The following is a 14,769-nucleotide window of genomic DNA, read 5'->3' as shown; positions in this document are numbered from 1 at the left end:
AGTAGCACGGCTCCCCATAGGGAAAAAATGGGGAGATAGGCAAGGGTCTGCAAAGGGGAGAGGGAAGGGGCCTGCATGGAGACAGGTGGGCACCAGCTTGCTTTTATCAACAACTGCCGTTTAACTCCCTTTTCCTTGAAAGGAAGAAGAAAAGCCTGTCATAAGTGGGAAATTGCAAGAAATATAGGAAAGACAAACTTGTTAATGCTTATCTGAGAGACTGGTCATAAAGAAGGCAAGTCTGTCAAATAAGGGGGAAATTGCAAGAAATGGGGCAAGACAAACTTGTTAATTCTTATCTGAGATCAGTCATTTGTAACTGCATCAAATTCCCATCTGGAAACACTGCTGTAATTTGTTTCTCAGTTAAAATATATATAATAATAAAACCAACCACACCAACTGAACATGGGTAAACCACACTGAGAATTTTTTAATAGGGGTCACATCTATTTCACTTATTTCTGTTTGCAGGCCCAGCATACTGCTTGGCACATACAAGGTGTTCGCTGAATGATCTGTGACTCTTATGGAGAGGGGAAAGTAGGCGATTGCCACTGACAGTTGAAAAAGCACTGTTTTCAGAGGGTCATTCTCCCCAGTTAATTACTTCTGGCAGCTGAACTCTGAGCTCTGTCCTCACCCATCACCCTCTCTACAGGTAAGCAGAGTAATCCTATGCCCAACGGAGGATTGATGTGATCATGGTGGTCAGGGGTGGTCAGGAGCAGTCACCACACAGGAGCTGCTGCACCATGAATGCCTCTGTGCCGAGCCCCTCCAGACCCCTGGCCAGTGTGTCTGGGCTCCTGCAAGTGGCTTCCCTGCTCAGCCTGGTTCTGCTGCTGATAAAGGCCGCCCAGCTCTACCTGCACAGGCAGTGGCTGCTCAAAGCCCTCCAGCAGTTCCCGTGCCCGCCCTCCCACTGGCTCTTTGGACACTCCAAGGAGGTGGTGGAGGGGGGCAATGAGAGGGCAGGGAGGGCTGGGTTCTCATGGCACAATCAGGTTCAGCAAGTCACTGGCCATGCCTTGCTGTGCACCTACACTTGGCCTCCAGGGAAAGCCCAGGTCACCTCTCAGGTCTTGGCTCTTCATTGTAGTCAACAGAGAGTGCACCCTCAGGGCAGCCTGGGCTGGAGGCTCAGTTGTGTGGGAGACTGTCCTCTCTCAGGCCAGTCTGCAGGGTGTCCTGGCAGCCCTGCTCTTTGAGGACAACATCTGTTCCTCCTGAGTCTCCCCTCTGCTGCAGAGAGCCTCCGCTGTCTCCCTCACCAGGCTTCTAGATACTTCCCTGTACTTGTCATTCAATGCCCTCTTATAACTGCTCTGAGCTTACCTGGGAACACAGACATTCCCTGCTCTGTGGGGTTCACAGTCTGTGGAGATAATAGAGAGGAACCTCAGAAGCCATCAGTTCACAGGAAAAGAGGACCACGAACTGTGGTGGGGGTGGGGTTAGGGAGGGGATGATGTCAGGTGTGGAAGACCAACCAGCTAGCCCAGGACTGAGGGATTTCCAGGCTGGTGATTTCAGTGCTAAAACCCTGACAAGTAGCTGGCACAGGTGAGCGGAGGTGTCTAGGACGACCCCACATAAGGAGTGCTGACGTTTGAGCTGCAAAGTGAACAGAATTTGTTTACTTCCCAGCTCTTGTTTCCCAAACTACTGTTCTGTGAGCTCTTTTCGGATCTCATTCCTCTCACCCACCCCCCACACCCATCACAGAACCTTTACAGAGGGTTGTCAGTCCAGGTATACTGAGTGATAGAAGGAAGGAGGGAAGGGGCAGCTGCAGGCTATGGAGAGGGACAGTGCTAGACACCCTACTCTGCTTGCCCTGAGCCCTGGAGGAAGGGCTTGGAGGAAGTTAATGGGGCTTTGTGGAGAAGGGCTCACAAATGGTTTGTGGATAGAACATAAACTGAGAGGAAATAAGTGTGAGGCTGCAGAGAGCTGAGGCCTCTCTTTACTCAGAGAAGGGGGCAACATGGTTATCAGCAGAGTAGAGTCAAGGACATGAACTGGAAACAGCCAAAGCCTCCAGGAACTGTACCCAGTACCCTTCCTTTCTCCTTCCTCATCTCCTTGACCCTCGGTTACTCCTTGTCCTCCGCCTGACTGTGCATTCTGGCCTCGGCTCTCTGCTCACTTTGCACCCTCCACCTTGAGTCCCTCCTCCGTCATCTGACAAAGCCCAGCCCAAATCACCTTCTCCAAGTTGTGTCTCTGGTTTCCCAGGACACAGGGGACACCTCTTGCCCCTGCAAGAGTCGTCTCTCCTGGAGCAGCGCCACCCTGCCCCACCTCCTTTTGTCTGCAGTGTCCCAGCTGTGAGCTGATCCAGCTGTTAACCCAGTAGTCTTGGTGAATCATGCGTCCTTCCTTGAATGAGCACGAGGGGGAGCTGTCTCATGTCCACTCTGAGTCAGGCCCCTTCTCCAGAGGCTTGAGCTTCCTTCTTCACATATTAATTATCATCTCTTGTCCTGCTCCTTAATCTTTCTTTCATCCCAACCAGACCAGAAGCTCCACACAGGTGAGGGTCTGTACCATACCCTGCCTCAGTGTCGGACCCAGTGCCCGGCACATGGTGGGTACTCGGAAACTGGGTGCTGACCGAGGGAGCCTGTCCACAGTGGGGGAAGTTGTCTCAGGCTGGTCAATCCTGGTGTCAAAAGGACAAAGTACAAAGGTCAGACACCTGTGAAGCATAGGTGGCTTTGAGTTACATGTTACAGTTGGAGCAAAGAAGAGTTGACTAAATGGAACGTGACTAGAGCCAAATGTTTCTGAGAATTCCAAAGATAATACATTAAATCTGAGTCTTGAAAGTTGAAGGGAGGCATCTGCTTGTGCTGAAGAAGGTGCACCCCAGCTAGATGAGGAGCTGTGCTCAGACGAGGGGAGAGCAGGCCTAGCTGGGCCAGAGCAGCAGTGTCTGTAGGGTGGAGCAGGGTTCCTGGGGCTGCCAGCTCAGCAGGAGCAAGGAGAGAGAAGGGAGGCACAGGCCTTTGTGCTTCAGGAGTTTAAATGTGTACTGCAGGCCGTGGGGAGCTCACAAAGCTTCTTTGGGATTGGTAAGGGAAAATGAGACAGAAAACCCAAATTCCAAAATCAGACCGCAACACCATTCTCATAGGTGTTCGTCCAGACTTTGCTCTCTAAATGTTTATATATTCAGCTTATAATATTATACACACAATTTTGCATTTAATTTTTTTCTTTTAGGTATAAATACCCCCAATATGACTTCATATTAACATTTGATTACATGTGTGCCAGAAAGTTTGAAAATGTGTATGTATATTTGTTATAGAGCAGCCCCGATATTAAACGGTTCCTGGCTGTGGGTCCTCACCCGCGCGCTTAAAAGGGACTTATGAATACTCCACTACAGGCACACACAAAAGGTTAATAAAAGGTTTATTTACAAGGGAAAAAGAAATAAGGAAAATGTACAACTCAGGGAGAAAATAGGGAAATAAAGTCTTTAATGCGTCCTACCCGATCCGACGACCTGGAAACCCAAAGTCATTCTCAGAGCTGGCCGGATGCTGCGAGCTGGCGGAAAGCCAAAATGGGGATCCCCCAAAGCCCACGTGTCTGCCTTTTATATCCACCTGGCTGCTTAACCCCACCCTCAGGTCCCAGCCACCTTCCTTTTGGTGGTGATGGGATTTGGAGTTCCCAGTGTCTTTGGCTTTGGCCTGGGGTGGGGGTGGAGTCCACAAAGCCTGTATGGAATTAGCTTTGGGACATCCTTTTTCCCCTAACATATTTATAAATAAAATGTGTTTCCCAACCCAAATGCCCAAAAATAGATGACTGGATCAAGAAGATGTGGTCCATATATACCATGGAATATTACTCAGCATTCAAAAAAGATAAACACATGCCATTTGCAGCAACATGGATGGTGCTGGACGGGATCATGCTCAGTGAAATAAGCCAAAAAGAAAAAGAAAAATACCGGATGGTCTCACTCATAGCAGGAATCTAGAAAACTTAAATAAGGGACCAGGAAAATGAACAACTATTGTAACAGGGTGGTCCCCAGGAAAGGGGGAGGTTCCCTGCCCCACCCAAGGGAGGGTGGAGCTGAGCAGGAAGAGGAGAAGCTGAAGAAGAGACTGAGGAAGGAAGCAGGATGGAGCCAGGAGACCTGGAGGAGGCGCATGGAGCCTAGAGACACGTGAAGAAACTGTGCTTGTCTTTTGGTCGTGGACTGGTGACACAGATGTGGGTGAGACCCGTGGGGAGGTGACAATGGCAGCTTTTATCTTGATTTTGATTTTGCTCTTTTCCTTCCGGTCTTGTCCAGTTGTTTGTGACCCTTTTCTGTGGGTCCCCACTGGAAGATGCTTTAGACTCATGACAGGCTTTGGGGCCTTGTTCTGGGCCAATCCCATTTGGATGGACTTTTACCCACGAGGGGACAGGTAGCTCTGGATGCTTCATTTAGAATCTAGACTCTTTGCCTTACCTGTATTGTTTCCTAGTTTTATTAAAGTTCCTTCCCATTAAAGTCTCCTATGTTTTGTGCTGATGCGGCGGATGGCAGAACCCATTTAGAATAGGCAGGTTTGCGGGGTTTTGGGCTGCCCCTCTCCCTGTCCTATAACACTATAAGAAAGTGGAAATCAAAATCAACAAAAAACTATGAACCGGAGACACTTTTGGTGGGGTGGGGGGCGGGAGGGGAGGGATTGGGTCAGAATGGGAGGGTTGCAGTTGTATGGGGAATATAAAAATAAAATTTATTATTTAAAAAAAAATAAAATAAAATGTGTTTCCCAGTATAGCAAAAACAATTAATGAATGAATATTAAAGTGTAATCCATTTTATCTCTAAATAAAGAAAATTATCTGACAAATAATTTGCTTCCCAAGTGATGCAAATTGCTGTAGAAATGGCTTATGCAAATATTTTCTCTAATGACATCCAGACTTTCCCATCATGGAGTCAATCCCTGAGGAAAGTTTCCCTAAGCTGTTTGGATTGAGGGCAACAGCACCACCCAACACTGGACAGAACGTGCTCTAAGGTCAACCTTGGGCAAGCACAGTCTGGATCAGAGCTCATGTTATAAGAAAACTTCTGAATTTTTAGTATTGATGATCGATACAGAACTAACGCCCCATGGCCTCCCTGCCCGTCAGTCCCCTCTAATCACACAACATAGAACATTTCCATTGATTTGTCTTTCCCTTGATGACAGTTCCAAAAAGATGAGCTAGCACAACTACTGAAAGGGTGGAGAAGTTTCCCTGTGCCTGTCCTCGCTGGCTCTGGGGGACAGAGGTCCTATTCTCGGTCTATGACCCTGACTACATGAAAGTGATTCTCAGGAGGTCAGGTGAGAGCAAACTATACCTGGTGGGAGCAGCTCTTCCCACTTGGGGACATGCCCCCCAGGTCTGTGAAATTCCAGAAACAATTGCAGTTTAGTGATAACAACTGAACCTTAGCAACCATCCTCCCAGACAAAGGGCAGCAGTGTTTACTTTAAGTGAATGTTTAAAATGACTGTGTTGGGTAAATTTCTTTTTCCCCCAAATTCTGATTATTTATTACAGAAATTACCCCAGCTGTGAAAGATCATTCGCTACCCACTGAGTTGGTTTTGGCTCCAGGTGTTGCCTGATCGGGATCATGGGGGGACTAAGCCACCAACATAGTAGAAAATTCACACAAATTTCTGTCTTTTTCTTTGCTCTTGAGGACAGAGCTTCTATTTCATGCCATCACCACCCAGAGGTGATCAGTTGCTGGGAAGCTGAGTCTGACTTCCTGAGGCCACATTGACTCTCAGGACAGAGCTGGGGGTGAGAGGCATTGAGACAAATGGGAGTGGTTTGAGACAAATCCCCTATTGACAATCAGCACCACAGGTCTTCTTAGGGGTACCTCTCTTAATTGGTCCCCTGCAGAGTCCTGTAATGTCCTACATTATCTTTCAGACCCAAAGGCTCATGGTTACAGATTACTGGCTCCCTGGATTGGTAAGTACATCTAACTCAGACCACGGCCACTGATCAGGTAGCTTTGCTAAGCATTATCGTTTTGGCACAGAGAATGACAGGTGACCAGCTAGCTCCCTGTCACACACTCATGTCTGCATCAAGCTCATTTCTTTGCTACTAAAACACTCACCTCTTTCTGAGGGTGCTGAGAGCCTCCCTGACGCTCAGCTCCTTCACGTCACTTTATTCCTCTCCAACCTTCTCAGCCTCAATTTGCAGTCCTTCTACCACCACCCCCCTGCTCTCTTCAACCTTTATTTTATAGAGGGTGTAATAACACCCTAGGGACCTACTAAGTTTGGAAAATTGTATCCTCAAATATACTGGCCTTTTGATGAGGGAAGCAGAATACCTGACTCCCAAATATGCACTTTAGCATGTGGATTTTTTTAAACTCAATAAGGATTCAAAAGACTCTGGAAGAGCTTTTGCCTTGTCCCCTAAAGACCTAAAGGAATTAAGCTAGAAGGCCTGTTCCAGGTATATGATTAACACTTGAGAAATGTGGAGGAATTTGTCAGGCTGCTTATATAGAATAATTCTTGGGACCCTTGGTCTTAGCATGGCGTGGCAAGCATTTATTCACCAAACAGATGATCTCATCTTCCTGTGAATTGTCTACCTTCTTTCAAGCTGAGACTCCACCCCTGTTTCCTATGTCAGGAAGACTTAGGCCCCATTTTACTTTTAGAATCACTAATGTCTAGGAAAATTCCCTGTGGGTATTTCATTAAATTGAAATATTTTCCCTGGCAATTTGTCTGGTGTTAATTTAATTATTTTCCAGTTGAAAGAACCCACAAGGGTAGAGGAAAATTTTTCCTTCCCCAAACCCACCTTGGCCATAATTTGCCTTCTTCTAAATTCTTTTGCTCCGAGTCATGGCTCCCATCCCTTTTCCCTTCTCTAAAACACCCATCTGTGCCCCAGGGTACGGTCTGCTCCTGCTGAACGGGCAGGCATGGTTCCAGCACCGGCGGATGCTGACCCCAGCCTTCCACTATGACATCCTGAAGGCCTATGTGGAGCTCATGGCTGACTCTGCACGGGTGATACTGGTAAGTCTGTCCTCTCTCCACACCGTATACACAGCGCAACCCAGACTCCACCCTCACATGTGCGCGTCCTCGGATGCCCAGACACAGCCACCCAGAGGATGTTCTCAGGACACGCTCCCTAACTAGCGAGGGCAGCAGGTGCCGGTGCCAGCCTGCATCCCACTGGCTCAACCCCACTGGAGAAAGAGACACAGTGGAGAGCAGGTCCTTCTCCCACATCTTTGTCCCCAACAGCATGGACAGGAGTGTCTATCCCCTGAGCCGCAGGACATGCTCCCCTAGGCTGGCCCACATGGGCAGCGTCCATGCAGGGCGCACATCCCAGAATGCTGAGCCTCTGGCGCTCGGAGCTCCTCCAAGGACTGGAAGCCCCACTCCCTGAGGAGACGAGACCCGTCTGCATCTAGTGCTGCTCCTGCCTCTGCCTCACCTCTCTCAGGACTCGACTCCTCACCCGACTCCGGTCAACTAACATTTCATGACAAAAGGAACTAAAGTTCCTCATTCCCTGCCTTAGAAGACCAGGACTGGCCCTTAGTCTTTCTCTGGCCTTGACACTATTGCTTGAACTTGCTCAGGCTAACTCCATTCTCAGGTCAGAAAAGATTCCCCTTTGTCCCTGAGAAACTGTGTTCTTCAGAACCACGGTTTTGCAAAAAGTGATTATCATCATAACTTCGGTCCTAAAGTTCCAAGAACTGTCACAACATTATGGGTAACATGTCTTACTATACAGTAACAATTTCTGGGGGAAAAAAGGCATCATTTCACAAACAATTTATTCTATAACGTAAAGTGATTAAAACACATCTATTTACAAAGTGAGGAAATCCCATCTGAATAGAGACAGGGAGAGCCCAGCCCCACAGCCGAGGCCTCTGTGCGGTGGAGGAGGGTCCATGTCCCCTGCCCCACAGGACAAATGGGAGCAGCTCAGTGGCCCGAACCCACGTGTGGAGGTCTTCGAGTACGTCTCCTTGATGACCCAGGACAGCATCATGAAGTCTGCCTTCAGCCACCAGTGCAGCGTGCAGACAGACAGGTCAGTGGGGATCCTCCAATGTGGGTCCTTGTTCTTACCAACTGGTGTGGCCTCCGCCGACAGGCAGGCATTTCGGGCAACGTGGGTCCACATGGGCACAAAAAGAATCCAGTGCTTGGGACAGACCAGGGGCAAATTCCAGCCCAGACCAACCTTCATTGTCCCCAGATCCTGACCCCTGAACAGGGAGCATTTCATTCCCCTTGTAAGGTCCAGGGTGACAAAGCTGTACACAGAAATGACATGTGTCTTTGTCGCTGGCCCCATTGGCTGAGGACACCCTCCCTGGACCCCACCCCCCTCCAGGTGAGAGGCCCGCTCCTCTCCAGTCTCTTCCTCCTCCTCCCCCTCAGGAGCTCCCAGTCCTATATCCAGGCCATTGAGGACCTAAAGAACCTGCTTTTTTCCCGAGTAAGGAATATTTTCCACCAGAATGACACTGTCTACAGCATGACCCCTACAGGCCGCAGGTACCTCCGGGCCTGCCAGGTGGCCCATAAGGTCAACACTGCCTTTACAATGACTCATGTTAAAGAACCAATATCAAAATCCAAAACCATTTTATAAACTCATCCATGCTATTCTGATCCTCTAGACCAATTTGATAACCAAATCTATATTGCACCCAGCTCCTGGGAAACTTCACCCCCTCCCCAGAGCTCTTACTATCTTGGCTATACACAGCATTGGCATAGTCAGGTTCACAGATGTTCTGGAAGCTAAGAAACTGTCCAAACTAGAGTGGGTAGGGATAGGGGAACTGTTTGGCTCAGAACATCACTTTGTCCAGGCTCCCTGGTTGCTGGATCTAATAGAAGAACTAATAGAATGGATGACTATTCTGGTGGAAAGATGACCCACAGGAAGGTGCCTTAGCTCCACTTAACAGGCCAGTTGAAATTTCAGCTGTCTCTCCTCTACCTCCCTTCCCAGAAGCTTAGTTTAGGATGTGCACATGGGGGCCAGGCAATCCACCTGATGGGATGACTTACTGCGTAGGGACAGCACAAGAAAGATCCTGGGCACCCAGCACCAAAATTCTGGGATGAAAAGGTCAAGGAACCAATCCATTGGAGGAAGTTTCATGCTAATGAGGGACTTAGAATCTGCAAGAGAAGGAGATGATCAGGTGAACAGGAAATGGTAGATTCCCAGAGGAGGCATAGTGATAAATAGTATGAGAAGCCTAGGTGCCAAGACTGAGTGTACAGGCTCAGGAATCCTCCCCCACCCCCCACCTACGGTGTCTTTTGCTCCTGGGAAACTTCACCCCCTCCCCAGAGCTCTTACCATCTTGGCTATACACAGCATTGGCATAGTCAGGTTCACAGATGTTCTGGAAGCTAAAAAACTGTCCAAACTAGAGAGGGTAGGGATAAGGGAACTATTTGGCTCAGAACATCACTTTGTCCAGGCTCCCTGGTTGCTGGATCTGAAATGATGAATATAGGCTATGTGATCCAGGAGCTCAGCCTCACCAGCCAGTCCCCAACTGAACCAGGAAACCTCCTGGAATAAAAATAGTAATTTCCTTCAAAACCACAGCACCCAAATCTGTGGCACCCAATAAGGATTTACTGGGCATCATTCATAGGCACAGTCCTCTGTTCCATGCCACGGCAGCATCAGGATATAAAATGGCTAAGACAGCCCCTAAAGATCCTTATTTGGAATGTTGGATATCACGTACATGGGGTATATATTTATTGGTTAATAAGTATTGAACATTGCAAATGCAACTGTTTTAAAAGTTAATTGCATGCTGTACATTCAATTCTATTTTCTTCTTGGATTACTTTCTTAGAAATTTCTCTCATATCACTAAGAACCTTCATATACTTTATTTTCAATGACTGCTACATCTAGTTTATAAAACGCTCCCTCACAAAATCCTGGAAAGTGAGACACATTTACCCCAACCTGTAGAACTGATAACCTGAAGTACTCTCCTGCAATTTGAAAACACTGAATCAAACAGAGCAAAATGGAATACTCCAGGGAAAATTTAGGTGCTGCCATATGTGATCTGGTGGGTTGATTCAGTAATCATCTCCTTTAGACACCTGCACTCCTAGTTTATAGCACCACTATTTACAGTAGGTAAGCTATGGAAACAACCCAAATGCCCAAAAATAGATGACTAGATTAAGAAGATGTGGTATCTATACACAATGGAATATTACTCAGTGATCAAAAAAAGATAAACTCATGTCATTCACAACAACATAGATGGAGCTTGAAGGGATTATGCTCAGTGAAATAACTCAGAAGGAAAAAGAAAAATACCGGATGGTTTCACTTATAGGAGGAATGTCGAGGAAACATAAGGGATAGGGCGGGGGGTGGGGGGTGGGTGAGTATGTAATTATACTAAATTAAAAATCAACAGGCAACTATAAATCGGAGACATTCTGCAGGGGAGGAGGAAGGAGAAGGATCAAAACAGGGGTGGGAAGAGCACAAGGGACTATGGTGATAGGACACGCACAGGTGAATTGGTGGTGGGAATTTCCTGGGTACTACACCTGAGAGGAAAAAGCATACATTGTACAAAAACAAAGAATGATGTAAAATATATATAAAATTAAAAATAATAATTATCTCCTTTGTATAAACAACTAGTGACAAAGTTTCTAGAACCAGACAGTCTGAAATTAAATCCTGGTTCCAGCTCTTACCAACATGATCCCCCTGGCAAGCAGTTAACCTTTCTTCCCCTTACTTTTCTCACCTACAGTTAAATCTAACACATCTATTTGTAGGGTTAAAACATCTATTTGTAAGGTTATTGTGGGAGAAAACATATAAAGTTCTTTGTTCAGTGCCTAGTACCCACTAAATATCAGTGATTTCCAGGATTATGAGTCTAATTACATACTAAATGAAACTGAAGACACAGGAAGGGAAAGAAAGTGTATGAACATAGTCCAAATCCAGGCTACCTAGCTCCAAGCTTTTTTCACTGCCCCTCAGGATTTAGGGGAGAAAGGAAAGAACTCATTCTTGTGGGTTGTTTAATGAATCACCTGTCACAAGGTAAGTTGAGGAGGAGGGAGTAGGAATACACTGCCCTCATCCAGCATGTGGAGCAGCTTCATGATGACAAGAATGATTGTTTATTCAAGGCTATATCACAAGTGTTTAGAAAATTTCTGGCACAAGGTGATTTTCAAGAAATATTTGTTAAGAGAATAAATGCTTGTCCATACAAAAAGAATGAGACCTCAGTGTTGGAAGCTTCAAGTCCCTGGTTCTGTCCCTTCCACATCCTGGCTGCTCCCCAACCCTTGGGCGTCTTGAGGTACCTCTGTCCCCTCAGCCTTCTTTTAGTTCTTTTCCCTTCTTATGTTAGTTAAAGTTTATATCAATTGGAATGAAAATTTTAATCATGTCTCACCCATTCCTTCCCCCAGGCACTTATCCACTCTTTTTTTTTTTTTAAGTATATATTTAAAGAGCAGGTTTATTAGGGAATGGGAACAGAAGAGTCAGACACTTGCGTAGACATGAGAGGGCGGGAAGTGCTGCCCCGAAAGGGACAGGTTTGCTGAGAGGCCTGCATGGTCACAGGCGGGCGGCCTTGAGGAGAGCAGCCTCTGCTGAGGGAGGTCAGTGAAGAGAAGCCCCTGCATAGTACCGGTCACGGGCAGGCAGGAGGCTGCTGCCCTGCGGAGGGAGAGAGTTGGTGAAAGGAAGCACTTGCACAGTCACAGGTGGGCAGAAGGACTGCTGGCTCATTCTATTTTTTTTAAAGGTATAATTCTTATGAGTCATGTTCTATGTTGCATAGATGTCACAGACATTAAATAGAAGTTTTCCAAACACAGTGCCCAGGAATTAGAACAATGGGTTGAAATGTGATAATAAAGACACCCAGGGGCTATAGTAACTCCAGGGAAGGTCACTGTGGGGTCAGCATCTTTGGATAAAGGGATAATCCCTTCCCAATCATAGTTATAATTTAAGTCCTTCAATTGGTATATATGGACTGGAGATATATATATATCAGGACATGAATTGAAGGAATTGAAGGACATGAATCCTTGTTACACACACAGGAGGTAGGATTATGAGAATGTTATGTCAACAGACTACTTGTACTAAAAGGGTTAGAGAGAGAACAAATAAAGGAAGGCCTTTGTACCTTCAAACTGCCATCCTTCAAGAGAAAGGAAGAATGAATTCAAGGAAAAAACTCTAAGTCTCAGAGGGTAAGTGGCCCACAGGGTGGAACCTCAAGCAATAAAGGAGTATTCCCAGGCTTTGAAATCTAATGGGAGGTTATCCTGGATTATCCATTGGGCCTTGAGTGAAATTCTTTGAATCCAGTTAACAGGAGCTAGCAGAAGTCTTGACACACACATGGAAGAAGACAGAGTAGAGACAGATTTGAAGATGCTGACTTTGAAGAAAGGAGCTGGTTGACTATAAACCAAGGAATTCCAGGGTCACTCTAGTGGCACAGGCGGTTGACCAGCTCTGTGAAGCTGTCCACAGCCTCTGCAGTGCGGGTTCGATCCCGGCCGGCCAGGGGGATGCCCAGGCCAGCTGGGGGGATTCCCACATGGCACAGCAGACCTCTCCTGTCTCGCCTGCTACTTCCCTCAGCAGTGTATTTTGGTCAGTCTGCCTGTTCTGTTCCCTACTCTGTCTCTGGTGAATCCTCTCGCCCTCCTACACACCTGGCCTGTACCCCAGTTTTTGTAGCATGAATAAATAATTAAAAAATAAAATAAAATATAAACCAAGGAATTCCAGCAGCCACCAGAGGCTGGAAAGAGAGGGCAATAAATTCAGCTAGAGCACCTGGAGAGAGTAAGATAATGCCAATACCTTGATTTTGGCCCAGTGATACTGACTCCAGACTCTGGCCATTAGAACTATGAGATTAAATTTAGGGTTTTACAAAGCAAAAACAGACAATTATAAATCAGAGAGATAATGCAGGGGAGGAGGCAGGAGAGGGATGGGGGGGGAGGGAGGAGCACAGGGGACTGAGGTGATGGTGCACGGGTGCATTGGTGAAGGAAACGCTATGGGGACTACACCTGAGGGGGTGGGGGGAAGCCAATATTGTTTAAAAATGAACAATGATGTAAAAAAAATTTAAAAGGTAAAAAAAGTTAATTCAGAGTTTTAAATCACCAAATGTCTGGTTAATTGTTACATTTGCCCACAAACTAATATAGGAAGGATCAAAAGCCTTTTCCGAATAATTCTCAGAAATAATCACTCATTCACTTAAAAACATATCTTTTGAACTCGTATTTCAATGCTTAAGGGAGAAAATAAATGAGTAAAATAAATATGACAAAGGATATAGTGAAGGAATAAATGGCAGACTTAGGCCATCCAAGGAAGAAAAAAATAACAAATAGAGGCCTTGAGAATGATGATCATCAGTTGCACAAATGCTAAAAAAGGAATCAGAGCAGCAAAGAAATACAGGCTGCAAGACTAAGGGTTGGAGACACATTTACCTTCCAAAAACCACAGCTCTCATTTTATTTCATGATTCTCTCCTTCAAAATTATATCCAAGAGCCATAATTCATAAAGTAAAACCAAATATATTTCAGGAAGAAACTGGAAAAGCAGCCTGCCACATGGCCCCATAACTTGCTAACCTGTTGCCTCACCCACAAAACCTCTTACTCCAGCACCTACAGCTTTGCTCACAATAGTTCTACAAAAAAGATTTTTTTTTTTTTGCAAATCCTCATATTCTGTGTAAGAAACTGAGTACAAAGATGTTCGCTCTTGCCCAGGTGAGCCTGTTGGTAAGAGGTTGCACCAGGATTCAAGTCAAAAAAAGTAGGATCCAGAGACCTTGCTATTGACCATTAAGGCAAAGAGGTGATTATTAGGTTGAACCTCCAGTCCATATATGGTGACCCCCAAATATTTAAGGGGGAGCAGGGGGAGCATTTCACATTCAATCTAATTGATCTACTGTTTTCAAGTAGCTGGAGCGTCTTTCAGGTTATCAGCTCCCCATGTTGAGGGAAATGTGAGCCTCACTCTCAGGTCAGCTTCTGTAAGAAGGTGTCAGGTAAACCATGTGAATATCAACCATTGCAAATGATGTCTATGGATGTGAGCCTGCTAGAATTAAAGAACTGCTTCAGCCGCCATTCTGGCTATGCAGTTCAGCCTTCTCAGTACAAAGTCCATTTGGTCTAGTCAATCAATTAACTATTGACACTGCAGGTGTGCCTCTTAAGTTAAACAAGAGCAGGATGCTTAATCCCCTGGGACCATGAATATACATCTCATCCCTGGGTTAGTAGAAGAGCTCTAAATTGTTCTTTATAATTGCTCTGAGGGGGTGTAAGATTGTTACCCATGTTTCTGTGAAAGAAAGGAAAGAATGAACTGAAAACATCACAGACTGGGTCTGTGGTCCTTTTACCATGCTGATTTGGAGGAAAATTAGATAGAAGAGACTCAACTGAAAATATCTTCTTACCGCTTCCTTGCAGACTCTGTGTCTGTGAAGCCTTTGAACAGGCTTGAGAGGACGTCCAGTTCCCTTTCCCCAGCTTGAGAAGAGGGGTGTGGGGTCCTGTTCGGGTACCACTTGTTGTGTCAGGCAACACCACACTGTTGAAGAAACGGGAGTAGTAGAGCAAACCGTTCTGGC

General features: G+C 46.2%; 1 protein-coding gene across 1 annotated transcript; it reads left to right on the top strand.

Moving 5' to 3' along the window:
- Positions 1–755: 755 nt before the first annotated feature.
- LOC311176652 (cytochrome P450 4A11-like) lies at positions 756–8,694 on the top strand (the record flags this gene model as incomplete). Its single annotated transcript, XM_084242306.1, is given in 7 exon segments — positions 756–953; positions 5,223–5,253; positions 5,256–5,360; positions 5,965–6,006; positions 6,958–7,085; positions 8,003–8,127; positions 8,481–8,694. Coding segments are annotated over 7 exon segments (843 nt in total).
- Between the last annotated feature and the right edge of the window lie 6,075 nt (positions 8,695–14,769).

The sequence above is a fragment of the Talpa europaea genome (assembly GCF_964194135.1).
Source record: "Talpa europaea genome assembly, chromosome: 9".
Taxonomy (NCBI): Eukaryota; Metazoa; Chordata; class Mammalia; order Eulipotyphla; family Talpidae; genus Talpa; species Talpa europaea.
This window is presented reverse-complemented; position numbering and strand designations above follow the sequence as displayed.